This window comes from Ctenopharyngodon idella, chromosome 16, assembly GCF_019924925.1.
Source record: "Ctenopharyngodon idella isolate HZGC_01 chromosome 16, HZGC01, whole genome shotgun sequence".
Classification (NCBI taxonomy): Eukaryota; Metazoa; Chordata; class Actinopteri; order Cypriniformes; family Xenocyprididae; genus Ctenopharyngodon; species Ctenopharyngodon idella.
This window is the reverse complement of record NC_067235.1, coordinates 25,486,429-25,514,102: the sequence shown is the minus strand read 5'-3', so window position 1 is coordinate 25,514,102 and position 27,674 is coordinate 25,486,429. Positions and strand designations below refer to the sequence as shown.

Genomic DNA, 27,674 nt, shown 5'->3' with positions numbered 1-27,674 from the left:
TAACATCTGAGCAGACCGTTACCAATGCAGAGACACCATGTCCTACACAAATTCAAGATTCAACAGACTTGTCAGTGGAATCAGACTCACAGGTGGTAAGTGAACAGGATGATGTAGGCAAATTAAGTGAGCCTCAAGAACTTCAGCAAATCCAAGCTCAAAAGGACCAAGTTGAGTCAGAGAAAGATCCATCCATGGTGGAACCACAATCTCAGCCGGATTCCCTCAACAGTGTGCAGAACAACACCTTAATTGACATACAACAAAGCTCTGTGCCTAAACCAGACCAGACTATTTTACAGGATTGCCCTTTTGTTCAGAAGAAACTTCCAACGAAGAAAAAAAGATCTAAGAAACAATTGGCTGACAAACTAGAGACTAAGAAAGCAAGTAAAGTATGTGATGGCCAGGTAACATCAACCAAAAAAGGTAATACTTCATCAAAAGTGATTACTAAGAAAAAAGAAAAGACAAAGAACAAAAAGCTTGTTGTCAGATTTGGACCAAGCGAGAAGAAAAAATCCTCTAAACCGAAGGTAACATCTAAAACGAAACAAAACCAGAACCAGCAAATTAGTGATCAAGACCAAGTGCATATATTGTCTCAGCATGACGATAAATTGGATTTTAACCAAAAAGTGCAAAAAGATAAAAAAGTAAAGGGGGTTGAAAGTCCTTCGGGAGTAGCAGTGAAGTCAACAGGTGAAATGAATAATGCAACAGACACTGTTTTGGTGGCACCAGAAGCAACACAACAAGGGAAACCTCAGAAGAGAAAAATGAAGAATAAGAACAATTTGGTCAAGAAGGCACAGTCTGTCCAGGAGGTTCAACAAGATGAAACACTTGTACCTGTGCGAAAGAAAAAGAAGCAGGGCAAAACATCTGAAGACGACTGTCCCAAGAAACCCAAAGTTAGAAAGACCCAAAATAATAATTTTCAGAAGAATACCCTCAAATTACCAAAGCATAAGGTCACACAGGCAAAATCCAAACCTGATGTTCCAGACCTGCCTGAAATAGAGAAGCAAGCTCTGCTCTTATTAAAAGGTCACAAGCAGCCTCAGCTGAAAGTACACAAGTTAGATGCTACTGAACTTGAGAAATCACCACCAAGCAAATGTGATAAAAAGGTACTGCAAAAAACAAAAAATGCATCTAGTAAATCCTTGAATGTAGCACGCCAGAAGAAAGCAAAATCAGTTGAAAATAAATTGGTGGAGTATCAAGGAGAGCCCTTTTCTTTTGAAATGCCCTCTGTTGAGAACAACGATGGTTCTGTGTCTACAAAGCCCAAAATTGTACGAAAACGCAAAGCTCCTACAAAAATAGACCAGGAAATTGCATTGAGCCCTCCATATTCTCAACTTACTCTTGGGTGCCAGGACTGTGGGAAGACATTCTCTGAAGTGTCTGCTTTACAGGAACACATGGCAGCCTGGCACTCTGCTGGAAAGGTGGCCTTCCCAGATGAGACAATTGTTGCTAAAAAACGAGTCATGAGCTCTAGTCCTAATGAAAAATATATTTCACCTAATGTATTTGAAATTCATGTTGCAACAGACTGGGATATGGAGACTGAGGTGGGGGAGATTGGGGGAGAAAGACTATCATTCCCAGCTTTAAGCCCATCTCCTTCTTTGACACTTGCTTCTGGTGGTGTTGAAGGAAGGCAACAGGAAGAAGACAAAGATGTTGAAGGAATTGTTCCTGGACCTGAGCAACCTCCAGAGAAAAATCCTTTAGAAGTTTGCAAGATCCCTTCACAGATGTCTACCCCAGCCTTAGTCAAAACTATTGTGCCCCAGGAGCTAACTGAAAATGCTAGTGAGAGTGTGTCAGAAAAAGAACAGAGCAATGAGGTTGGGACCATCACAGAAACTTCTTGCACTGAGCTCAAAGATGCATTGGAGGAGGAAATTAAAGAAGAACTGCCCTTAGGGGTTAATTTAGTCATGGTTGGAGACCAAAATGAGGACGAGAACCATAACACTCAGATAAATAACATTTCTGGTGTCTCTCAAGAGAATGAAAATGAAGTAAGCAATCCATGTTCTCAACCTCAAGAGTCTACTAATGAAGTATTAACTCAAAAAGTTCTTACTGAGCCAGAGATAAAGCAAGAAGAAGAGGAGGTACTTGTACGAAGAGTTGATGATCATAAAAGAGTGATGGGAGGACATTCTGTGAAGAGAGGTAAGAAAGGAGTTGGAAGAAACCAGGGCAAGAGACCGGTTGGAAGAAGAACTAGCACAGAAAACAAAAGTAAAAAGGACATGGACGGAAATAAGGATCCACAAGAATGCCAAGTGCTCTATCATATGTGTGTACTTGATACTCCAGAGAGAAAGAACAAAGAAACGGACAAGAATGGAGTTAATGCCTCTGAAACTTGTCAGCCATCATCTTCTGAGGAGGCTCCTGAGGAACAGGTAGTTTTTGAGTTAGACTCTGTTACCACGAGTGTAATGGACATTGTGAACTCTGAAGATGGATCATTCGAGACATCTAAAGAGCTGGTTAGAGACGGCAGCTCTCCTGGAATCATATTGGAAAAATTCTTGACAGCACGTGAGAGAAATATGGAAAATCCAAACACCCAGAATCAGATTAGACGGGTGAGTGTTTCTGTATGTTTTGCAGACTGTTTAGATGTTGTCCTTCAACATTTGAATATTAACTTTTAAACCCATTTGGAGAGTATTGATTATTTATTGTGTCATGTAAAGTATTGTATTGTGTATCAGAATTGCATAATTTTCTCATTAAAGGCAAACTCCAAGTTGGATACCAGTAAAGTGACTTCAGCTTACACATCTTCTGACATGAAAATAGAAGAACGTTCTTCAAATTTGGCTCACCACAGTCTGATTTCTTCTGAGAGTTGTACGATGCGTGGAGTACAGATGTTTATTGTAAAAGCAGAAGACCACTTGACTACGAATGAGATGTTCCAGCCTTCAGATCCTCACCGTGTTGCATGCCAAGGTCATGATTAGACTTTAACTATTTTTTATTCTATGTTCTAATAGAGCTGTATCAAGAAAATATATTTAATCAGATGTCAAATGTTTGTCTATTTAAACCTTTTATGACCTTTTATTTATTCATATGCTCTTTATTTAACCCTTTCTGCAACATTTTGTCTATTAAAGATTACTTTTTATTCATCTTGCAGATAAGAACAGAGATGGCACCTCTTCAGACTCTCATGTAGTGCCCCTGCAGACCTACAGCAAGCAATGTATATTTTATCCTGTTAAGGAGGAAGAGAGGGAACATTTAGTGGAGCCTCCTCATGCAGAACAGACATGCTTGGATTCGGGGGAGCTTGCAGGTGGGGGACATAATTCTGGATTTTATAAGATTTAAATAATTTAATTGGGAATTATTTGCCATATCAAATACATTTGTTTTGCATGTCATCACTAATCAGTCCCACTCACATCACATAGGGGCTTCATCTAGAATTGAAGAATGTGAGGAAATCAGGGTGGGTTCGGTACAAATGGACATGCAACATCTGTACACAAACTCTGAAGAGGGTAAATAAAAGAATAGCCAGGTTAATGCTTTGATGTGCAGTCTTTTCTGTGAGCTCAGTTTAAAAATATGCTTTATTGTTTTTGTAGGTGATGTTAGTGCTGAACAGCAGAGAACTCAAGACTTTCTAGAATTCCTCTCTGAGAATTCAGACACAGATGATGCCGATAGTGTCCATTCTGAACCAGAAGCTGAAACCATTCTGATGTCCTGTTACCATGGAATACAGAGTAATGGTACAGTACATCAGAAGAGCATAGAGATATGTGGTCCAAGTGGCAGAACGTAAGTATTGTTGGTGTAAGTTAAGATACCAGGTATGCCAAATTACTGTCAACAATCTTTAAAAGCTGTTTTTTTTCCCTTTCCTCTTTAGAAACATGGGTGCCTCTCCAACAAGGCACAAAGAACCAGAGAGGCAGCTCAACTGGAAGCCCATTAACTATTTCAATCAGTATTTTAGTTTGGACACGTGGAATGAAATTGCTGTCTGCACAAGAGAAACATCAAAACTGCCAAACCCTGTTACAGAAAAGGAGGTCGCACAGTATGTGGGAATCCACATTGCAATGGGAACTCTGAAGGTTAGTTATAATATAACTGCATGACAACATTTGAAAAATGGGTCATTCTCAAAAGATGGTGACAAACATTTTCCTTGACATTTCAGTCATGGAAAAAAGATTTATAAATCGTATATATTTAAATATATAAATTGATTTGACTTTATATTGTTTTCGCACATTTTTATTGCTATTATGTGAATTTGTCAAATGCCTTGAACAAAAACCTTGCCTCTACACCATTTTATTGACATTTATTGTTAATTTTTTTTCCTTGGTTAAGCATCAGTGCATCAAGTTATTTTAAAACAATGCTTGTCTCTCGATTTTATTTATTTGTCATGACTAATGTTTAAAAAAATATACAAAAAGTTCTGGAAAATATACTTCTAATGTCAAAGTTAAAAATATGTTATGTTAAAAAAAATGTTACATTAATTTTTTTCATATGGTTCATTTAAATGTAATTTAAATATATAATAATAATATATTCATAATATATTATTTAAAGGGTTAGTTCACCCAAAAATGAAAATAATGTAATTTATTACTCACCCCCATGTCGTTCCACACACGTAAGACCTTCGTTAATCGAACAAAATAATGACTTAAATAGTGATGGCCTATTTCAAAACACTGTTTCATGAAGCTTCGGACCGTTATGAATCTTTTGTGTCAAATCAGCGGTTTGGAGCACCAAAGTCGCGTGATTTCAGCAGTTTGGCGGTTTGACACGCGATCCGAATCATGATTCGACACAAAAGATTCACAACGCTCCGAAGCTTGAAATCGGCCATCACTATATAAGTCGTTATTTTGTTTTGTTGGCGCACCAAAAATATTCTCGTCGCTTTATAATATTAATATTGAACCACTGTACTCACATGAACGGATTTAAATATGCTTTTAGTACATGTCATTGTCAATGTCATTGCTGGCTATGCAGGCCTCACTGAGCCGTCGGATTTCAACAAAAATATCTTAATTTGTGTTCCAAAGATGAGTGAAGGTCTTACGGGTGAGTAATAAATGACATTATTTTCATTTTTGGGTGATCTAACCCTTTAATAATGATAATAGATTTTATTCATATCAGTGGTGTCACCATCTTATTATTGTACTCTTTCATAAACTGCTCATAAAACTAAACTGAGACTCTCTTTCTCTGTTTTCCTACCACAAAGTTTCCCAGCACAAAGCTCTACTGGGAAGACTGCACGCGAGTACCTCTGATCTCCGATGCCATGTCGGCTTCAAGATTCTGCGAGCTCACTCGTAAAGTGAAGCTGGTTAGTTCTGGTGGAGCTTCCACCTGGAGACAAGTAGCGATCAGCAGTCTGAAGAAAGTAATAGAAACCAGCCAGGACAGAGTAATGAAGCGCACAGTAATGAGAATGCACATAACTGTGCAAACTCAAAGACAGATCCTTTGTGGAAGGTTATGCCGTTGATTAGAAGAGTTCAAGACGGTTGTCGGGCATTGAAGCGAAATGGAAGTTATGGGGTCGACCAGTACCCCCTTCCTTTTCAAAGACACCCAACCCATTCTTTACTTCACACAGTTGTCGTAAGTGGTGGAGGGTTGGTTGTGGACTTCAACTTGAGTGCAGATGACTCCAATAGAGAAAATGTAGTTGAGAAAATGGTCTCTAGGGGTAAAGACGGCAATGAAGGGATGGTGTTTCTTTGCAAACCAGAGCTTTCCACACCTTCTATGCTAGAGCATCTTTTAGAGGTGGGTGTGCAAAGCGCTGGCAAGGTTGGTGGGGCAAGAGGGCAAATAGGTGACGAGTTTGTGAGCTCAGATGGAAAACTCAAACTTTTCAGATGTCATCATGGCTTTATCCTTTCAGCAGTGGTAAAGGAGAAGCCACGCTCAACATCTCTTGTCAGTGGCTTTGAGCGAGCGATTAAAGCTGCGAATCTTAACCGTGACTTGAGAAGTCTTTATCGTACTCCATGCACAAACTCGGCAGTCAGCGCTTGGCCACATTCTGTTCTCTGGGACTTGATTGATCTGGTGTTGGTAAATGCATGGATACAGTATAAGCAAGATTACAGTCATATTACAGATCTGTTATCACTTATGGCATTTCGTTTGGAGGTGGCCAAAGCATTGATTCTTTCCAGTGGCGTTGATGCACAAGACTCATCCCCCCCCTGCCCTCCTGCTCCCAAACTACACGGCCCAGATACAAACTCAAGACCTTCTCAGGTTCTTGAGACCCCTTTGCCAGATGAACATACACGATACGATGGCTTTGGCCACTGGCCAGAGCAGCTGGCTGAGGGCGATGAGGCCAGGAGGTGTAGATTCGGAGGCTGTGAGAGAACGTCACGTGTGCGTTGTCTCAAATGCTGTGTGTTCCTGTGCATTTCTCGAAACCACAACTGTTTTCTTAAGTTTCATAGTCGGGGGTCTTCATGAGGATTACAGGCTGTGAACATTTAAACTTAAACATTTACTCATTTACTTAAATAAACTGGTTAATTGTTAAGTTATTGCTTACCATCCATGACAAACCCTGAGCCACCCATATCTTTTCTTGTCCAGGTTGTGTAGTTGTGTGGAAATGACACAATTAAACCTATTTGGGTGTATAATGAATGTTATATTGTGATTGTTATATCTAATTTTTATGTTTCCACCGAAAATGGTATTTTATTGTATTTTACCTAGCAGTAGAACATGTCCTATGAATTGTTTGCTTTTTATTTCCTAAAACGGAAAGGTTCATGTTTAGAATGTGATGTTTTCATTTAACAGTTCAAGACTGTTTTGGTTTCTGCTTATTGTGCATTGCAAAATCATCTTCAGTTTATTTGTATGAAATAAACGCTTTTACATTTTATAGTATGGGCTCAATCTTCTTGTGATAAACACTTTAATGCATTTATATGTAACCTAATATATAGACTATAGTAGTTATTATTTTATTAGTTATGATTTTCTTATTTTGAATTAGAAACAAGGCATCTCGATACCTGTTCTGCTTTTCTATCAACACAATGGAAAGTACAGCGGACGCCTTGGCACGTGATGCAGGTTTTTTTTTTTTTTTTTCCCAGTCTAACAGCGGGTCACTGACTACACGTTTGCGCCCCCTTTATTTTCAAATGTATGTCTGGCTTATGCCTTTCCTTCCAGACAAAAAGGTTATTCTCTTTAAGGTAAGAATTTTGCTGAATTATTTTTTAAGACTCAGATTTAATTAACGTAAAATATAAAATTTTCCCCATTTTGGGGCTTTGTTTGAAACGGCTTTGGCCAGCGAACTTGGTTTTTACTCTACTCCAAGTTTAACCTCGAACTCAGCAGCTAGCTAATGTAGTAGCAGCCTAATAAATAAGAACAGCGTTGCGCCGTTCAAACGGATAAAGTTTAGTTTTGGCAGCGGTATCGGCACATTGGTAGTGGGACTAATTTCAATACAACAAGTAATGAGCTAGTTAGCTACATAGCATTGGTTTAGTTTGCAGAAGCTCAAGGCCCCCGTAGGCCTTGTTAGCCGGTAGCATGTAGCTTAGCATAGCTTAGTTAATGCGAACAAACGGTAGGCGGCTCTAAAACGCGCGATTGGAGACGTTTAGTATTCTAACACTGTTTTCTAAAATGAAACCATTTTTTATATTATGGACAAATATTCAGAGACTGTTGTGATGCTCTTAGTGCGTGTAAAAAAGGTAGGTAATATATATTTAAGCTTGTCAGCTATGTTGTTTTAGTGGCTCAATTGACTTGTCTTGTAAAAACTTCATTCTGAACACTGAAGTACGCAGAAACGGTTCAGTTGTGTTCTTACGTTGTTTATTAATTTGAGTGGCACTTTTTAAATATATTTGTATATATAAATTGTCTGTCTTCTCTTCGTTACAGTAAAAATTTACAGCAGGTGTACACTGAATCCCTAAGTCCTCATAATGGACTCTGACATACTGAAGATAGAGGAGATAGTAATGGGAGGTGGAGAGGCTGCTGCCCCTGCTGAACTGCCACCTGAGAAGACAGAGGATGCCTACACCACCTCCATTCAGGACCGTGCACCACCTCCTATCATTCAGTCATGTGAGTGTGAAGGGAAATCATTGATTTTGTACTGGAATCAGTTATGGAAAGACGTCCTCCAGCTTTTAAATGTGTTTCTAATTGGCACCTGTTGCATAGTCTTATACCAGTTTTCAAATAGTGTAATGGTGAATGGTGTCCTAGCATATTTATTTAAAATCTGGGATAGAATAATTAACTTTTAAGTCTTGGGAAGTATGATTACTAAACAGGATTCCTAAAATATCCCAGGATCCAGATATTACTGGATTAATATTATCATGTTATGCTTATCACACTCTGAAACTTTCTTTTTCTAAATTATATTTTTAGATGTTTTTGTCTTGATGTTACACTGTGTATATACATTTATTATAAACTTGTAATAATTAGCATTGTCTTCCATAGCAGTGTTTAAATTTCTCATCCTCTCTCTATGTGTGTATTTAGACCAGCATGAAAGCTTGCAGTGTTTCCAGTGTTTTATTACTTTCTGCAACTCAAAAGCCAAGGAAAGGCACATGAAGAAGAGTCATCGGGAAGAATACAAACAGCAACTTCAGCAGGTTAGTTGAAGCACTACCTTGATATCACAGAAGCACAGATCTATGATTATTTGCGATTCAGTCATTTACAACATCAACAGTTTGATTTGATTAGGTATGGTCATACTTCTGTTCTGCATTCAAACTACTCTAGACGATGTTTGAAACTTGAATTGCTAGCACTTCACGTGTTATTGCCTCATTAAGTTTAATCGATTGTTTTATTCATCATTTGTAAGTCGCTTTGGATAAAAGCCTCAGAAACGAATAAATGTAAATGATCCTAAAAAAAAAATATATTAATTATTCTAAAAATATGAACTATGTGATGCAAACTCCAAAATTAATGTAATGGTTTTTAAATTCATTTTGCTAGTGTTGGTTGGAGTGAGTATGTGTTGCTTTGTGTATGTTGCTTAGAGCATTCTTCTAGCTTCACGGACTTGCACACAAGTCTGCAGATGTCTGCATAGATGAGTTAATGTATTTGTTGAGGGTGAAAGCAGTCCATTAACCCAAATTAAATGACTAATAAAATAGGAAAGCAGAGAGAAAAGTCTGTTTATTGAATGTAAATCTTATTCTCAATGAAGCTGATAAACACCCATGGCTACACTCTTTTACACTTCATTACATTTGTTTAGTGCTCATGTTCTTATTTCATCAAACTTTATTTATTTACTGCTGATAGTTTCTGAGGGAAAAATCATCAGTAGACCAGATGCCAGATATTTCTGTCAAAATAACTGAAAGTACTTAGAATTCTCTGTTAATGTTATTAAATGACGGAAATGTTTTTCAGTTAATGCAGCCTCTACCCTACCATTATTATCAAGTGGTTTTGTTTCAGCTATTTTGATGTCAGCTTTATTTGGCAGACTTAGCAAACTGAATGCTGTGAGTTTGCCACCAGGTGGAAGAGATGCTTTTTCAGAAGAAGTAGTTATTTGCAGTGTGCTTATCTTTTATTTTTAACATAGTGGATGCACCATAATTGCTAGAACTGTTATAGCATGTTGTTTGAGTCCATGCTAATAGTGATATTTGATTCGCAAAAGAATTATGCCACCATATATCATTATAATAATGCAATAAATATAACTAAACATTTTGCTGAACAGATATTTAAAAATATTGATCAAAAATCAACTTGAATACTGAATCCATTTTTGAATGTTCATTCAAAGTATGAAATTATTTTGGTTTGAAAAGGATGTATGTTCACTTACCTGTTGCCTTTGCATCAACAGTGTGATACTCTGTTCACATGCTACGTGTGTGATCGAACCTTCCCCTCTTCTGAGGAGCTGACACAACATCAGTCGACCCACAACAAGGAGGACAAGCCCTTCAAATGTGCGCACTGTCAAGAATGCTTCCGCACTTTCTCAGAGGTGAGAGGAGGTTTACATAAATTTTTATATTTCACATTATATTTTTATTAAATAGTGACCTTTTTTTTATAGTATAAAGTCTAAAAGTATCTTAAATACAACATAAAATATATTATTCTAATTAATTTAGAAAATTTAATAGGCAATATACAGTTACTAAAATTTATTTGCAAAATGTTATGCCATTGTTATCGTAGTGTTAGAGCATGGACAACTATGATGATTTTGATGTTGATTTACACATGCCATGCTTATGTTTGGATTTTGTATAATTGTAAGCCTATGTTTAATAACAATTCAACATGTGTCACTTTCTTTCCTCAAGTTAACAACGCATCGACGGCAGGTATGTCCTGAACGTCAGTTTGTGTGCAAAGAATGCAACGAGACATTTCGAAGCCCTGGACTTTTGCGCAACCATCGTTTGGCCCAGCACCCAGTGCCCCTGGAAGAAGAGGAAGCAGAGGATTCCACAAAGACCTACCGGTGTGGTAAATGTGGTAAGGGATTTGAAGAAGAGGCAGAGCTCCTGCAACACCAGGAGAACCACGCAGGTGACCGGCATTGCAACGGTGGCGCTGCCATCAAACGTCGAGGGAGGCCGCCGAAAACTGAGGCCACAGCTGCCGGTGAAAAGAAACTGAAGCGAAAGAAGAAGGAGGAAGAGGCAGAGGAGCCTGAGGAAACCAACCATTCAGAAGACGCTACTGCAACACCAGCCACAGCTGAATCGAAGACGGGAGGAAGACGAGGACGCCCAGCCAAGTCTACCCAGGAGCCCAAGACAGCAGATGACGAGGCAGAAAATGATGACAAGAAATCTGTTCCTGAGCCAGCTCGGCAGATCCCTTGCACTGAATGTGACCTCACTTTTCCCACTTTGACGCAACTTCGAGCACATAAGAAAGAGAAGCACACGCAGCGGAAGCCTCATCCTTGTGGAGAATGTGAGGAGAGTTTTAACCGACCTGCGCAGCTAGAGGCCCACATGGCAAGGGCACATAGTGCTGGTCGGTACACCTGCCCCACCTGCGGGAAAAGCTTTGGCAGAGAAAGTAACCTGAAGGCTCATCAACAGAGCCATGGAAAAGAAGAGAAGCCAGTCGGAAAGAGATAATTAATTTTGGGAGAATTTTGAGGGTCTATGTTAACAGAAGATGAATTCGATTTTTAAAATTTTTGTGCATAGAAATGTAGGTGGGGACAGGGTTCACTTTAGATTTGAAGTTGTAACATAGTGGGGATCCTTCAACTGTGTGACGCTCGAGATCAACACTATGTGAACATGTTATTTGAAAACTGGAAACCCAAAGGGTAGTGTGTTCACGGTTAACTAATGGTATCCGTGTTTGGGTGCCTCATTGTATCTTGACATCTGTACATAGCTTTGGCATGGCAAGTAACAAAGGATTCATACCATGACTGAATTCTCATTTGTAGGGATAACCATGTTGTAACTAATACCATCAAGAGAAACCCACGGAAAAGCCTTATTATATTGTCTAAGGCTTCACATTGTTGTTTTCTTTCTTTTTTGGAAAATTTTAAAGTCTTTTCTATAAATAATGTGTTATTGTTTTTACATTATTTTTAGAAGTGTGTACAATGGTGAGTGGAAAGATTTACTAAATGATTGTTTTCTGAAGAAATCTGGCTAAATTTTATTTCAAATGTTTCCATTTTCTACAGGTATGATTTGACATTTGACTTGAACTTAAATGTTACCCACAACCAAGACAGTTCTCTGAGTGAAGTAAATGTCTGAGTAATTAATTGGAAATGTTTTTCAGTGTCTTCTTTTTTTTTTTTTTTTTTTTCTGTGTTGCTATCAATTATTTGCACACTCTACAGCATTTGTGAAACCGATGGTTAAAGCTGATCTTTTCAAATTGAACAACAGGTCTGCGCTATTGATTGATCATGAAGGAGAACAGTGGATATATCTAAAACTGCAACTGTCAGACTAAACCTTTTCATTTCGTTGCATGTCCAGTTAGTCTTTGGTTAGCAAGCTCTGCATACGTGCACTGTGTTTAAAAAAAAAAAAAATGTTTGATTAGCTAGAACTATGATTTCTGCTTAACTTATGTTTATTATCAGGCAGTGAGCAAGGTGGATATGATTTCCGTGACATAGAAAAGGCTAGCATCATCTTCCGGTGAGCGCAACATTTTGGTTACTAAAGTAACCAATACATTTAAAATGGAAACAAGACTAAGAGAAATGTCCCCCTATTAGCCATTTTCATTAAGCATAAAAGTGCCTAAAAGATGTGTGGATTTTTGCCGGAGCAACCAGGCGGGAAAAAAATCATAACTGATTTTTTTCTTTAGCATTCCAGCTGAAAAACAACTCGGAAAAAAGCCTGCTGAAGCTGCGAGCACCTCCAAAATAGGATGATAAAGGAATCCCACATCTAAACGCGTGTCTGCAGCATTTTACTACAGGTAAAACATGTAGTCTTTACGGAACTGATGAATTACAGAACAGCTCAAACTGATAACAACATGAGGAGTATTTCATTTGGATGATTTTCATAAAGTTTGCGCTAGTCAATGTGTTAAATTTCTTGTATGATCAAAAAAAGGATGACAACCATCCAGACTCAATTCGCTCAAAGAGCAGAGAAAGCACAGGACTGAAACGACATGACAACATTAACAAAGTTCTGCCAGGTACGGTTCAGTCAGTTCCGAAACTAAACCACGCCCCAAATACACCGCGTTTAGCAACCGCTGCACTTTCGTGTGTGTATGTATGTATATATATATATATATATATAATATGTGTGTGTGTGCGCGCATTTTCTCATTCTACTATATAAAAAACGAAAGTGCAACGGCAACATGTCCGCTTTGATTGGCTTTTTTTTTTTACAGTCTATGAGACCGCACTAACGCTCCCCTCCTACAGATGGCGACATCAACATTCCAATCAGGTATTTTATACCGGAAGTATCGACTGGACAGTGGCTTATTTTACCTTATTGCTTCTGCATGCTCATGCAACCTAATTTGAGCTTTATCATAGTCGTAATAAAATAGTTTTCACATTTTCGGTAGTTACAATCACACATTATACAGTTGTGGTTCATTATCATAATAGGTGGTCGTTGAGCAATTAATAAACCCGGCATGATCAGAGATTCATTGTTGATTACTGAACAGTAGATCCTGGAGCGAAGGTGCTTGTAAATGTTCGTCGAAGACTCCTAGGTAATCTGAATGAAGTAAGCTTGCTACTGCATTCACTGTAGCGGTTGAATTGACAGATAAAATGTTAGTGTGTCATGCAGCAATGCAATTTATGATAGATGTTGTAGGCACTGTTTATGTCTGAGATCTAAGACTTCTCTGTCTGATGCTACTACCAGGGTCACAAAATAATTTGTTTATTTTGATTTGTCATTTAATTAATAATCTGTTCTTACCTCAAAATCAATTCTAGGTGGTAAATGTGACTCTTTAATAATAATAATAATAATAATAATAATATTAATAAAATTTAAAATGTTAATTAAAACCCAGATAACTTTGCATTGATAGCAAAATGAATACAGTGTTTCTTACTTCTTCCCCAAGGCACCATGTCAGAGTTTACCCTCGATATCCAGCTGACAGAGTTGGGTTTTTCAAGCTGGAATTTCCCTCTCTGTGAGCCACAGAGTGTTAAGGAGACATTTTTGCCGACCCCGAACAGCATTGAAAAGCCAGCACCTGAGACTGAAATACATGTAGACTGTCATGAAGATGCCAGCATTGTCCCGAGTGCATCAGCTGAAAAAAGCTTTTTGCTGGACCACCAGTATTCCTCTCCCTTCAAGCATGACTCTTCATCTAAAGAGGAAACCGCTCAAGGTAATTTAAAAATCATTTCCACAGAGAAGAAGGATAAAGTCATTTGCACTTCGTGGAAAAGAGAAAGAAGAGAGGGGACAGAACAGAGAAACGATGACAATGAGCAAAGTGAACAAGAGGGAAAGAAATACAATGAAAAGGAACAGAACTGTTCAGAGGTGAGCCAGGAAGCCTCTAGTGTTACGACAGATGATGTTATATCTGGTGAAGAAAGGACTGATGAGGAGGTGGAATTTGTTTTGACTGATGATGATGTTGATGATGATGTTGATGAGGAGGAGGAGGAGGAAGAAGGAGAGGAAGATGATGTTGAGGAGGAGGGGGAAGAAGATGCCGATGATGTTTCCTGGCCAGGTATTGTATAACTTTCCAAATAATGGATTGTGATTTAATTAATACACTATTTTGTAGATTTTGCAGAGCTTAAAAGTAAGAATTTTGTACTGCTGGGACAAAAAAATTTTCTTGCCCCACCACAAAAAAAAAATTATACATTCCATTTAGAAATGCACAATACGTTGGTGGGTGTGTGTGTATGTGTGTGCTCATTTTGCTTAATTATCTTTTCCATCATCTAAAATTAATCTTTAAATAAACAAATAATTTGCAATTTAAAACTTTAGCACTAATAATCTAACAAAAATAATCAAATGTGATCTTAAATTCAAAAATATCTTTTTCATACTGTACTTAATGTATATTGAGAAATATAAATAATTTGTTTTAGTTTTTTGTTTGTTTTTAATTCATTTATGCAAAATAGTGAAAATAGTAAGAAAGAATATTGGTATATCACTAATTATTTTATCTTAAGCAATTATATGTCCCAGAAATATATTTATCCTTGTCATTAAATGTTTTGTTTACAAGTACAATGTACTAGTTTTTTTTATTTGAAATTATAATGTAACTCCCTTATATCTATAAATTCATAAACACACTTTTGCTCAATGATGCCGTAAGATGCAAAATATTACTGATTGGTTAGTCATTTCCATCCCATTAAAATACAGGTGTGCATCTTCATCTGCCTCATGATTCGATTACTAATCAGAGGGTAACGTTTCGATTATAAAACGATTGTCGATGCATCTTTTCCTCTAATTCTTTTTTTAATAATAGTTACTATATTAATAATCACAATGTTGTTCTTTTTGTTGTTCTGTGTTTGTTATTAGAAATAAGAACAAATATGCAAACATGCAACAAGTACAATATAAGAAAGAAATGAAATTGACAGTGCTTTACCTTTTTTTTCATTTTAAGAAACCATACATAAATTGAATAATCAAATGTAAAAATAATGACCCCACAGTCTTTAGTGTATTAATTACAAGTAAATAGATTATTAAAGCTACAAAAGTTGTTCAGTCAAGAGCAGTAAGTGATTATCTTTTTTTTTTAATTTACATTAATGACACATTTACATTAATTTTAAATTTAGACCTAATGCACAGATCTAATATGTTACTTTTACTTGAGACATAACCATTTATGTTTATGTGAGTACTCGCCAAGACAGATATTTTCAAATTATTGTGTGAGTCTGACCGTTCAAGCGCAATATGGCGCTAAAGAGAACTGAAATCGAGATCACATGCTGTTTGAAGGGCCGTTCACATATCGCGTCTAAAAACGTGTGGAAAGCGCGGCCGCTCCTCTTTCTCCTTCTTTCCAAAGCGCTTGTGCTCCTGTGGCGTCTGTCATTGCTATACAACCATGAACTGCACTCTCCACGATGACAGGGAAGTTTCAGCAAAGGATAAATTGATTTCTAGCCCTTGCATTAGCTTTACTACTAGATATATTTATAGAGATGAGATATAAAAACCACCATGTACAGTTATGATCAGCTGTTTGGCTGAGCTTTTGATGTTTTGTTACGGAAAGGCTGAAGCTGATTGGTTGATTCTTGTCACGTGATCTGCGGTGCTCTTGCGGCATTCTGAAAAGTTGAGAATTTTTTATCTCGATGCGTCTGGAAAATGCACCGCATGCGCATCGCGACCGCGTCACTTCCATTATGAGCGCGCCTACATTTGAAATAACGAATTTGAGCATGCAAAAGACGTGATATGTGAACGGACCCCGAGAGAGGCAGCTTTCTGTGCGCGCGCTTCAGATGTGTGTCAGTCAGCGCGAATGACGCATTGAGATATTTTTCATAGCTTTTGTGCTTAATGGGTAGGTAACACACACAGAAAAACAAACTTCATCCACTGTTCCCTTAATGTTGGGTTCTTTGGGAAGTTGAAAAAGGTAATCTTTCCCTCACAACCAAAAACACTCCTTTGGTGACATTGTTGAAAAATCTCTTGGCTTCTGTAACCCGAACGAAACACGTTGATGGGCGTGCTCTTGCTCTCGCTCTGGGTGATGTGTGTGTGCGCGCTTATCAGGGAGAAGTGCCCATACAAGGAATTCCGCCCTTTATTACGTGATAAAGGGCCATACTCTAAAAAAACTCTCCGAAACCGGAAGTAGTGTATTTGGCACATACGTCCAACTCATATTTTTGAAACTTTGGCCATGTTTAGCATGAGAATGCAACTCTTTAACAGTGTAAAAAAGTCAGAATGCATGAAATAGCATTAGACCCCCCTTTAATAACTCTTTTCAACTTCAAGTGTGTAATAAGAGTCCTTTATTTACAATAAAACAGTACATTAATATATATTATAAGCCTATGAAATTTTTTGAAAATCGATTCTTTTATTTTTATGCATCGATGCAGAATTGTTCACATCAGCATTGCGATGCATCGAAAAATGACTATATTCCGCAGCTCTACATTTTAACATGATTCCAGTGGCCTGTTTCAGCGTCTGTTGATACATGTTTTTTCTTCAATTTCAGAGACAAATGGATGTGCAGAGAATGAAGAGAATCGCTGCCATGTGTGTGATCTTACCTTCTCCTCTCTCTTCTTACTCCGAGAACATTTAAATATGCATACGGGTGTTCGCCCCTACCGCTGCGATGAATGTGGCAAGCAGTTCTGCCAGTTAGTCAATTACCGCACTCACCTTCGCTCCCACTCGCAAAAGGCCTCTATCCACTGTCGTGTTTGCTCAACCATCTTTGAGACCGAGGAGCAGCTCCAGCAGCACTTGGACACTAACCATTTTGAGAAAGAGTTCTACCAGTGTGATTTTTGCAAGCAGATTTTCACTGACCTAGATGTGTGCAAGGGTCATGTAGAAGCACACAGGCAACAAGGCGAAACGACATTTGTGCCTCAAATGCGGCTCCAGTTTTCGCCTTCGCAACTCGCTGCTCCGTCACTTGGAATGGCACAGCAGAGGCATCTTCTCCTGCTCGGACTGTGAGCGGACCTTCTCCAGCAAGGCTTCTCTGTTACGCCACAGTTTCTCTCACTTGGGTGTCTTGCCGTATACGTGTCTAAAGTGCAAACGTCATTTCCGCTTGCCCTCTCTCTACCACGGCCACGAGTGTAAGCCGGAGAGCATTCAGTGCATGGCGTGTTTGGTTTTCTTTCAGAGTCAAGAGGACTTTGACAAGCATAAGAAGGACACAGGATGCTGGGGTCATCAAGGGGCTTTGCCTACCAAGACAGATGAGATCCGCTGCATGGAGTGTGGCCAAGTCTTTGCAAGCATTGAGGAATTAAAGAAGCATGGGAGCACTCACCAGAGGGTCCTAAAATGTTCTGAATGTGGGATGGGTTTCCGCTCGTCACTCATGCTTATGTCACACATGGGGGGGCATGCGGCACAGCGGCCGTGTCTCTGCCAGGACTGTGGCCTGGGATTCCCGCATCAACAGGGTTATGACAGCCACCTGAAAACGTGTGGAATGGTAACGCCACCTGTGGTAAGTTTATTTTATTTTTTTTATTCTGAGAATACCAAGTGTCCTATACTTTAAAATAGGGGTTTTCAGATGGGCTAGGGAGATTTTTACTTATAAAAAAAGTTAATATTTAAAAATGGTGAAAGTTCACATTCATTGAATTTGACACAAGTGCTTCTTTCTAGTATTGTTGTTAACTAAAACTAATAAAAATAATTTTCCGTATTTGAAGTAAAGCTGAAATAAAATATAAATATTGCTAATAAAATTACTAAAATAAATTAAAGCTATATAAAAATAAAACCAAAATTAATAAAATGGCAAAAGCACATGACAAAATTACTAAAACTTAAACAAAATTTGAAATAACTGAAAATATAAAAATAAAAGCTTACTTAAAATATTAATAAGTCCTATAATAGGATCAAAATAATACCAAATTAACATGGTTTCATTCTGCGTAAATACTGGTTGAAAGTTTTTCAAAAAAAATTTGCCATAAATAAACTTCTCTGAAAAAGTGCTGCTAAGTATGATTTTATTGTGAAAAGTGCCATATAAATAAAATGGGGTGTAAATCAGACGATTTGACAAACAATCCAACATCAATTCTCTAAGCCAGAAATATGATATTTACCTTTATAGATACCTTAAAACATGCTGTGATACGATTAGATTCTTAGATTTAGATTAGATTTATTTTTATAAATCTAAAAATGCAACCACAATATATAACATGAACATTTAATTGAAATGTGCAAATCCTGTATCCTAAACAACACGCATTGCTCTGGGGGTCAGGAAAAAACGACAGAAAAGCTGAATGAAAATACAACTTCGTCTTGACAGACAGTAGGTTACCACTGCACACAAAAGCAGCACTAATAAAATACTTGATTAGACATTATATGGAATTAACATCAAAAAAGGAAATGCCATCAAACATTTTCTGAAGACAGTCATTTCCCTTCAGAGATGCACAGATATAAAAATGCACCCACACACAAATTAAAAAACTGCATCTATTGTCTCTAAAATTTGCAAATCTAAAATACTTCCACACCCATGACTAGTCAGACAGGAGAGAATACGTTGTCTGTGTTAGTTTTTTATTTATATATATCGATACGTCGTATCGTTAGTCATTTGATCAATCCATATTCATGTATCTTTACACCCCTATAAATAAACTGAACTAGTGTTGTCAAAAGTACCGTTACTTAGGTACCAAGTCGGTACTGAATTTTTGAAAATGTGACGATACCAGCATTTCTGTAGTACCGGTAGTACCGAGAATCCGGCTATATTCGGTACCCGTTGATAGGGCTGTGCCAGTATTTACTTGAATATGACACAAGTGAAGCACAAAGCTTTGTTTACAAAAGAAATAATAGGTTAGCAATTAAATGTGACATTGCAGCCATGGACACATTTTGGTTCATGCCGAATGAGAGAGGTACTAGAGTCCATAAATTTAAGCTTTGTATTCTGTTTTGCGAATCACGATCTGGTCACCCGATTAGCAGAGAATTTAACAATATTCCATTAGTTATTCCTACTGAACACGGAATCTCTGTTTCTTTTCCCAAATCTTCACTCACGAAGGGGATTATAATGTTTCTTCCTTTCGTTCGCTTTTAGGCCTATTATAGGCTATTAGCATTCTTTACTGTAGTAAAGTAGAAAAAAACACCGTAGGACAGAAATCTTTTTGCTCTATTTAACACAGTTTGTGCTTGTTATTAGACTTCATAAGGCGCGTCAAGTTTAATTTTTACTTTCGCTTTCCCTGGCAGCGCTACATCAAATATAGCCTGAATGTGTGAAGATAAAACTCGCTCTTCAGACCTTTTACAACAAGTGTCAGTTGCTTGTAACATCAGGAGATAACATGAAGATACTATTAAAACGAAATGGTCTCTTTCCTTCTCGTGTCCCACATCCCTCTCAAAGAGCAGAGCAGTAGGCTATATGACGCATCTTTGTGTGGAAATAAAAAACGAATGTTTTTAAATAATATTTAACTTTCTTATTATTTAGGTTACCGATATTTATTTAATAGTTTTACAAGCTGTAGCGTGTCGTTTCATTGAAGGAATAGCTAAAATAAACATGCACGTCTGTTACAAAATTGATGTTTGAGCATTTATTTATTTATTTTATATTTCAAAATGTATTTCATTGAGGTATATATACATACACAGACGCTCCAAATATTGATATGTATGATTACCATATTTAATATGTTTTTAAAATAGGCTATATAAAATAGTAAAATAGTTCCAACAGATTTTAATGTGGTACTGAAATTGGTACTGAGAACTGTAAAAATTTTTATAGTATTGGTATGACTACTGGAATTTTGGTACCGTGACAACACTAAATTGAACTATAAATTTCTGTTCTGGTTTACACATTTAACAGTACTTAATAGTCCATAGAAAAAAAAGATACACAGTCAACTTAAAAAATAAAACATTTTCAGGTTAATTTTTCAGACAAGTGTTTTTATTTACAAATACAATGATGATATAAAATTAAGCTTTCTTTTCTTTTTCTTTTCTTTCATGCTTAATATCAAAATGTTGAGAACCCCTTCTCTAAAGAGCCTCAAGTTATATAAATGTGTTGAAAAAATGTCTCTATAGTAATCTTATAATTCTGTTTACAGGCTTCTGTGAAGAAACCCAAACTGAAACCAACCCCCTCTCCACAAATAATGAAACCAATTGCACCTAACATAGTCTTCCAAACTATTGCTCAGGCCTCAAATCCTGTCACATTCTCCAATAGCTTGAAGGAGGTCCGCATGGTTCCATTAGCTGACCAGAATAAGTCTGCTGATGGTACGTGGAAGCTTACCTTAAATAAAGAGCCTCCTCCAGGTATGCCTTTAGTCATGCTTGTGCCAGTTTCCACTACACAGTACTCCTCTACCTCAGGTCCTGCCAAGACATCCCAAAACTTTTTACCATCGTCTCTGGTCTTAGAAACACCTTCATCTGCTCCACATGTAATTTCCATGCCGGTGGTCCCGCCTGGCACTGTTATTAGCAAAGAGGCAGAGAAAGACAACGTAGAGCCCTGCAGAACCAACATTCCTTCAAATACACTCATTCCAATGGAAAGTCATGACAGTTCCTCTAAGAAGAAGTGGACCATTGTAGAAGATCAGGGTTTTGTTCAAGTTTTTGGTACAGAAAACTTTAAGGCAGGTGAACAGGCTGCAGGTGTAGCGGAAGCAAATCAGGGAACGAACGTTACTGTGCAAGGAGAGGTGGAGAATGAGCAGAAAAATCAATCAAATATGAAGCCTAATGCATTGAGGGATGAAAAAACAGATCCAGGGTGTTCATCAGATGCTGCATCTCTCAATCCCACGTGCCCTGTGACACCATTACGCCTAATAAAGGTCAATGAGGAGAAGGATGACATCAAGAAAAAGTCTTCAAATTTGAATGACAACTCCTCGTCTGTTATGGCAGAAGTACAAGTTAGTGTGCCTTTCATGAGGAAATCAGAGAAGCAGATGCTGGATAAGCAGGACAGTAGAGATCAGAGATTTTTCAAAGAAGTCAAGTCATCTGACAGGATGTGTGCAGAGGCACAAATGGAATTTACCATGACGGGGGACAAATCAGAAAATGGTCCGCAGGGGCAAAATGAATCTGGTTTCGATGTAGAGGTGGAAATTAATGAAGATGTGGATTTGAGCAGTATGGAAGTGGAGATTGGTGATGAAGACAGTGGAGTGGATATGTTGGACGGTGAGCTTCATGAATGTGTGACTTGTGGACAAGTCCTTCCTGAAAAAGATATGATCCAGCACTACATGAAGCATGCAGCCGTCACCGACAGTCCTGAGCGCTCTCCTACTAACTGTCCCTCTCACACTACAGAACAATCCCCTCCATGTAGCCCATCAAGAAAAAGACTACGATCTGGTACAGAGTTGTGACATTTTGCTCAAGAGTATTTACCATCTCTTTTTTTATGATTTTTATTGTTTTAAATTGATTTGCCTGGTTATTAATATTACACCATCTTTAATTATACCATTTACGTAGGAAACAGGAGTCACAATCATTTTTGCCCAATGGAAATTTGGGAAAGATTGGTGTATGTTAAAACCAAGTGTGTTTTGAATGTGTTCCACTTTTGACATTTCTTTAAAGGTATCTTATTACATTTCCACACTGTCGTGTAAGATACAGTAAATGTAGATGATTGGGACATTGGAAAAAATGCTTTCTTTTGTTTTTGTTAAATATTTTTTATTAATATTTATTTCAGGGTAATTTGGGAATTTGAGGTAGTGTTTGATCAGCAGTTTAATTCTGTTTTTTTTTTTCTCTTTTTTTTTCTTTTTTTTTGTGCGACTGCACATCTTACAAGTCCTGCTGGTTTAAAGATTCCGCCTCTGATTGTGACGACATGTACCGTATCTTCTGTTCTTTACTCATTCCTGTAGTTGAGTTTCTGATGTTCACAAGTGGAAAAAAAAAAATAAAAAAAATCTGTTAGCAAAAAAAAAAAAAAAAACAATACGCAAATACTTTAGGCCACTAAAAGTCATTTTCACTGCAAATTCAATAAAATGTAAGATAATGGATTATCAGTAAAAACAATGTATAGGGTAAAAATGATGATAAATGATTTGATATTTGGTGCATTTCTGTAATTCAAAGATGTTGGATATAAGGATCCATGTCTGTTTACTGAATGTATAAGCATTTGCACATAAAGCTTTTCTTTTTTTCGTCTCTCTTCGTTATTTCTCCTTTTTTTTTTTGTAAGGAGACAGTTAAAAGGAACAGAAACAAGCCCTTTGTTAAGTGAAGCTGCAAGCTAACTAACTTTGATAACTTTTTTTTTTATGACAGAAATGTGTGCTCTGTTTTTTTTTTTTTTTTTTTTTTTTTTTTTGAAGCTACATATTGGTGTAGGCCTTTACTAAATAATTCAGCTTGGCTGCCGTCACATTAAGAATCTAGAATCGTGATGTCATTTTGTACTGTCTCAGTGGTTCTTTGGAATTGATGCTGCATTGTTTCAACAGAGTTCAAAGTGAAATATAGTTTTATTAAATAAAAATAATATTAAGGTCACATGGCTCGTTACTGAGATTAAAGTGAAACTGTTGGAAAATAGAGAATGCTGTATGGGTGTACTCAGACCTTTTATTCACCACTAAAGTTCTCGTATAGCCTATATTTTTTTGGAAGGGGTTGGCTAAACCAGCTCTATATATGACTCATAGGTGGAAAAACAAAACCGAATGGGCGGAAGTAGGCTAACCGATAATGAACAAAATGTCATCATCAAAGATCAAATGAATCGCTGCACATCACTTCGCTGGTAAGTGAAACTCTCTGCGTTGTTTTAAAGTACTTAAATAGCCTCAGTTTTCGTTTTAAAATGCGAGTCGAAACATCATAAATGCAGTATTGTTTCAAGCGTTCTCTTGTGGTCTTTTTTAACTTGACTATTAAGTAAAAATGTTTTATTAATTTCTGTGAGACTTATACGCTTGTGATGTTAAATTGTGTAATAATATGTTACGTTACAGTCGGTTGCAGTACGATAGTTCTGTTACCATATTTCTTTGCAGGTTAAATGTACAGTTTTATTGTAAATTGAACTTATGCACGTTTTAGTTAATACACGTAGGAAGGTAAATACTAATGTTCTGTTTGAACATTAGTTTGATTATAGGTGTTATTCTTTGAGATTTTGCATATTTTTTTGATATTTGGACAATTTCTTTTGTTTGTTTAGGTGAAAGAACAAGACACACAAGTGTTAAACAGGAAATGACAAAGAAAGACTTTACATTTTTTTTCCTCTCTCTGTTGGGTAGGTGAGACAATCGTTTTTTTTGGTTTTTTTTCCCCACCTCTCTTTCTTTCCTGTTGTCTGAGACCACCGTGCATTGCATAATTTGCAGCATCCTGTTAGATATGGGCACTTTGCTGAGGATGCAGATTAACAGAGGTGTTAGCCTATTATTTTACATACATTTTTGTGTGGGTGTGTATTTTCACTCATTACAATTTTCTGTCTGGTGTTTTAGATCACATTAAGCATAATATTGATAATTGCCATCATTTTAATGACTATGGTGTTATCTTGCTGCATTTTGTAAACTGTTGACTTAACCTATATTTTTACATTACCATAAAAAGTAGACCTATCCACATTACATGTGTTTCTTTCTCTCCCTAACCTTTTTTAAGCTATGGCCAGTGCTGTTGAAGGTAAGAACTGATATTGTGAGCTTTGTTTTTGTCAGCATATTAATTATTTGTTACATTTAAATCAGTCATATAAATCCTATAGATATTCGACAGACTCCTGCACAATATATTGTACCTGTTTACATTTCTTTACATGAATGTATTAAACAGCGTGTACGGTATTTCACATACATGGGTCATTGACGAATAAGGTTTTTAAAAGAGTGAAAAAACATAATGGAGATATAATTAATTTTGAAGTTTTATTAAGTGTTAACAATGAGGTTGTGTTTTTTGTAATCAATTAACACTGCTTTTGTCACCAAACAAAATTTGTCACCAAAAACAGTCATTTGGTTTAACCAAAATTTCGGTTTTACTGAATGACACTTTTGGTTATACCGAATGATGATATTTTCAAACAATGCTAACAGGCAGATATATAGCAAGTTAGCTTGCTAGCTAGCTAGCAAAAGGACAATCAAACATTTTATATTCAGTACAAGTTTTTTAAATATTACAACATTTTCCATGTTTTATAGCAGTTGTACCGAATGACCTGATGTTTTGGGACATCCGTATAAGCAAGTGAAAATATGAATTTTTCAAATAGTTAAGAGAGAGTTAGTTACTTTGCTTCAGGATCATGTGGTCCTTTGCAGGTGTCTGAAGGATGTCTCATCCTGTCACATGATACTGACCGCATGACTTGATCCAAAATGGTCCCTTTATATTGGTTACTCCGAATGACATCAATGAAATTAATTTCTCTGGACTTTCTTTCTCATAACAAAGCAACGACTTCAACACATAATTTTAGTACCATGTTGCACTATGTTGATATATGATGTTATAAAATCATGCCAGAATAAAAAAATATATACATTTATTACATTTTAAGATATTTTAATCACAAATGAAATGGCTGTATTGGCCTTTGGATGGTTAATGACCTTTTGACACTTTAAAGTCTTTAATATACCTTTATATGTAGCAAAATATAATTAAAACCTTTTGGATTCAATAAAAGAGATCTAGTTGTACTACCTTACATACTTTGGATGTCATATCTTTGTTTATTATTATTATTATTATTATTATTATTATTATTATTAAGGCCTTTGGACAAAAAAAAAAAAAAGACCTGTCCCGTCATTGACCCACATCGTTATTCTTTCCCATAGACAGAGGCACATGCTTTGGTGTCGGCCCTGGCACTATAGCAGGTATTATATTGGCTGATGTTGCAGTGACGGTCCTCATTGTTACTACCACCTACTGGTATGCCAGCAAGCGCAGACAAAAGAAAGAAAACGGTAAGAAATTACAGTAATACGCACACAGATAGCTACTAATTTTCTCTAGCAATCCTGTTACTGTCACATCAGTGCACAGAACACATTTAACATGCTTGTGCTCATGTATTTCTTTAGCTGACGAAGTCTACATGAATGTCAGAGCAAACTGCAAAACATGAGGATCGAGACTGACATGAACTGTGGAAGACTCACTGACATTTAACATCATACGACACAGTATGATGATATATATGATTTATCTACATTTTAGCACAGTTTGAATACATGGCTCTGGACTCTTAGGTGGTCATATGATAGTTGCTTTGTAAATAAGACAAAATCTGTCATAACAAAAGCACACTGGAAACTAAAATTATTAACTCGATCTAGTAGATTATTAACAGCGATAACTGCAGTGCAGTGAAGGAAAAACACTGCCACCTAGTGGATAGTTCAGGCTCGCTACTATTTTCTTACTCTAGAAGTAAAAGTGACTTAAAATGTAATGTGATCAAGCTTTCTGAAACTCAAAAAAGAAAACCCGCAATTTCCTCTTTTGGTTCAAAAAGGCATGCAATTATGTATTTCTACAGGCGTCACTGAGAAACGGCTGTATAAGACAGATAAACATACCATCTCAGTTTCTTTGCCACAGCTTTAGGTGATTAGTAAGACGTTATAATTCGAGTCTATGGCATCATAGCTTAATATGCAAAAAGTGCAGAGTTCTTATATTCCTCTGCACCGTTTGGTATGCTGTATAGTTTCTATGCATATAATTTAACAATTAATAAATCCCAGATCTTTTTAAAAAGTGGATTTGTGAATTTATTTGATCTCCAGCACAATGCAAAATTTATTTTGCAAGTGTATATTGCAGATTTGTAAATGCAGTATAACATTTATTTCGTGCTCTCTGTTATCTAATGATCTTGACCTCCGATTACATGTGCTCTGTGCTGATAATGGAGCACAAGAACAGGCCTTAATTTCTGCGGACTGTTAACCCACAAATTATCAGCAAAGAAAAAAACATATCCTGATTGAATATGTGTGCTTTTAGAGTGATAGCATGTTCTTTTTTGTGTGTTGTTCTAAATATGAAAAGTATCAAATGACTGTGCACTGGAATCTCCCAGAAATTCCTGTCTAAAACAAGCACAAGACTGTGACTCCTCCACTGGGGGGGAAAAAAAGGAAGTAGAAAGAAATGAATCTTTACAAAATACTTTTCATCACATAAATTTTTAAATGTATTTGTAGTTTGCATTCAATAATACGTAATAATTCTGTCACCAATGTAGAAGATCACTCTTATTTGATATAGCTGTTTGTGAATGATTTGGAATCATTTAACCCTGAAAGACCCAAATATAGAAATACTGTGATTTTGTTTTTTGTTTTTTTTAACTCTTTTTTTGAAATGTATTATACCCCACAGGCCCAACGTTGCAATATTACAACATTTCTATTAAAACGTACTAAAATGTCAAAAATGTAAAAACCATTTCTGCTTTAGAGGCCTCCTACAACAAGTGATTTCACTCAACACTGTCTGAACAAATGTAGAGAACATCTAAGAGTTAATTTGCAGGGTGTACAGCTTATGTAGCCCATAACAATAGCATATATATCTATACACTAATAATCACACAATAATGATAACCAGACAAATCATATTTTTATGAAAATGATTTATTATAAAAAATATGCTCAGATTGTATTTACAAAACCTGATAAACTGAAAGAAAAGTTTGATATTGTGGTATACATGTTCAGTTATGGTAGTTCCATGTTGTTTATGGATAATTCTTTCTTTTGAAAACTGTACTTTTTGCTATAATCTGTCAGAGCCGTGATCATGTCTTCTGACACAAACCTTCGGAAGTACTCCAGTGGTGTATGGAAGGAGATGGCATTATTAGTGAAATCCTTACCAGGAAAATCAGTTTGGAGACTGATAAAATCATTTCTCAGCCAGTGATACCTGTCACTGCGTATGGTCTGTGTTCTTGAATAGCTTGGTTTTGTTGGTGTGATGTCCATATAATCATCATATAGAGTTTATTTATTTATTTTTATTTAAGTCAAGTCACATTTATTGATATAGCTCTTTTTACAATGCAGATTGTGTCAAAGCAGCTTTACAGTGATAACTGGCAAATAATTTTGGCTGCACAGCAGCTCTTAAAGAAAATGGTGTCATTGTCCAGCTTAAATAAATTCAGTATTGATTCATTCCGTTGTAAGAATCAATAGTTATTAATTTAGTTAATTTATCTATATCAGCATTGGAGAAAATAGTGTATCATCATCCAGCTCAGTTAAGTTTGCATACAATGGTGTTAATGCAGGCATATCAAAAACATTGTTGAATATC

At 36.7% G+C, this 27,674-nt stretch overlaps 2 protein-coding genes across 3 annotated transcripts; both read left to right on the top strand.

Moving 5' to 3' along the window:
• The first annotated feature begins 7,096 nt into the window (after positions 1-7,096).
• On the top strand, positions 7,097-11,870 carry LOC127496682 (zinc finger protein 418-like). The gene is made up of 5 exons (XM_051864358.1): positions 7,097-7,277; positions 7,984-8,172; positions 8,602-8,717; positions 9,947-10,090; positions 10,416-11,870. The coding sequence occupies exons 2-5, from the start codon at positions 8,028-8,030 to the stop codon at positions 11,205-11,207; spliced, it is 1,197 nt and encodes a 398-aa protein (XP_051720318.1). The 5' UTR covers positions 7,097-7,277; positions 7,984-8,027; the 3' UTR covers positions 11,208-11,870.
• An 11,120-nt stretch (positions 11,871-22,990) lies between these two features.
• Positions 22,991-27,532, top strand: hcst (hematopoietic cell signal transducer). 2 transcript variants are annotated; one of them, XM_051864380.1, is made up of 5 exons: positions 22,991-23,118; positions 23,539-23,616; positions 23,997-24,017; positions 25,181-25,312; positions 25,430-27,532. In XM_051864380.1, exons 2-5 carry the CDS (start codon positions 23,574-23,576, stop codon positions 25,471-25,473), a joined length of 240 nt encoding a protein of 79 aa, XP_051720340.1. In that variant the 5' UTR covers positions 22,991-23,118; positions 23,539-23,573; the 3' UTR covers positions 25,474-27,532. The 2 variants fall into 2 exon arrangements, with proteins under 2 accessions (XP_051720340.1, XP_051720342.1); XM_051864382.1 differs by having other exon boundaries at positions 23,044-23,118; positions 23,539-23,620.
• The last annotated feature ends 142 nt before the right edge of the window (positions 27,533-27,674 follow it).

Excerpts from the sequence above, each read along its gene's own strand:
- hcst (XM_051864380.1), top strand. The coding sequence starts at position 23,574 with ATGACAAAGAAAGACTTTACATTTTTTTTCCTCTCTCTGTTGG. Across the intron at positions 23,617-23,996 it reads TTTTTTCCTCTCTCTGTTGG|CTATGGCCAGTGCTGTTGAA; the intron begins GTAGGTGAGACA and ends ACCTTTTTTAAG. Across the intron at positions 24,018-25,180 it reads TATGGCCAGTGCTGTTGAAG|ACAGAGGCACATGCTTTGGT; the intron begins GTAAGAACTGAT and ends TCTTTCCCATAG.
- LOC127496682 (XM_051864358.1), top strand. The coding sequence starts at position 8,028 with ATGGACTCTGACATACTGAAGATAGAGGAGATAGTAATGGGAGGTGGA. Across the intron at positions 8,173-8,601 it reads ACCTCCTATCATTCAGTCAT|ACCAGCATGAAAGCTTGCAG; the intron begins GTGAGTGTGAAG and ends GTGTGTATTTAG. Across the intron at positions 10,091-10,415 it reads GCTTCCGCACTTTCTCAGAG|TTAACAACGCATCGACGGCA; the intron begins GTGAGAGGAGGT and ends TCTTTCCTCAAG.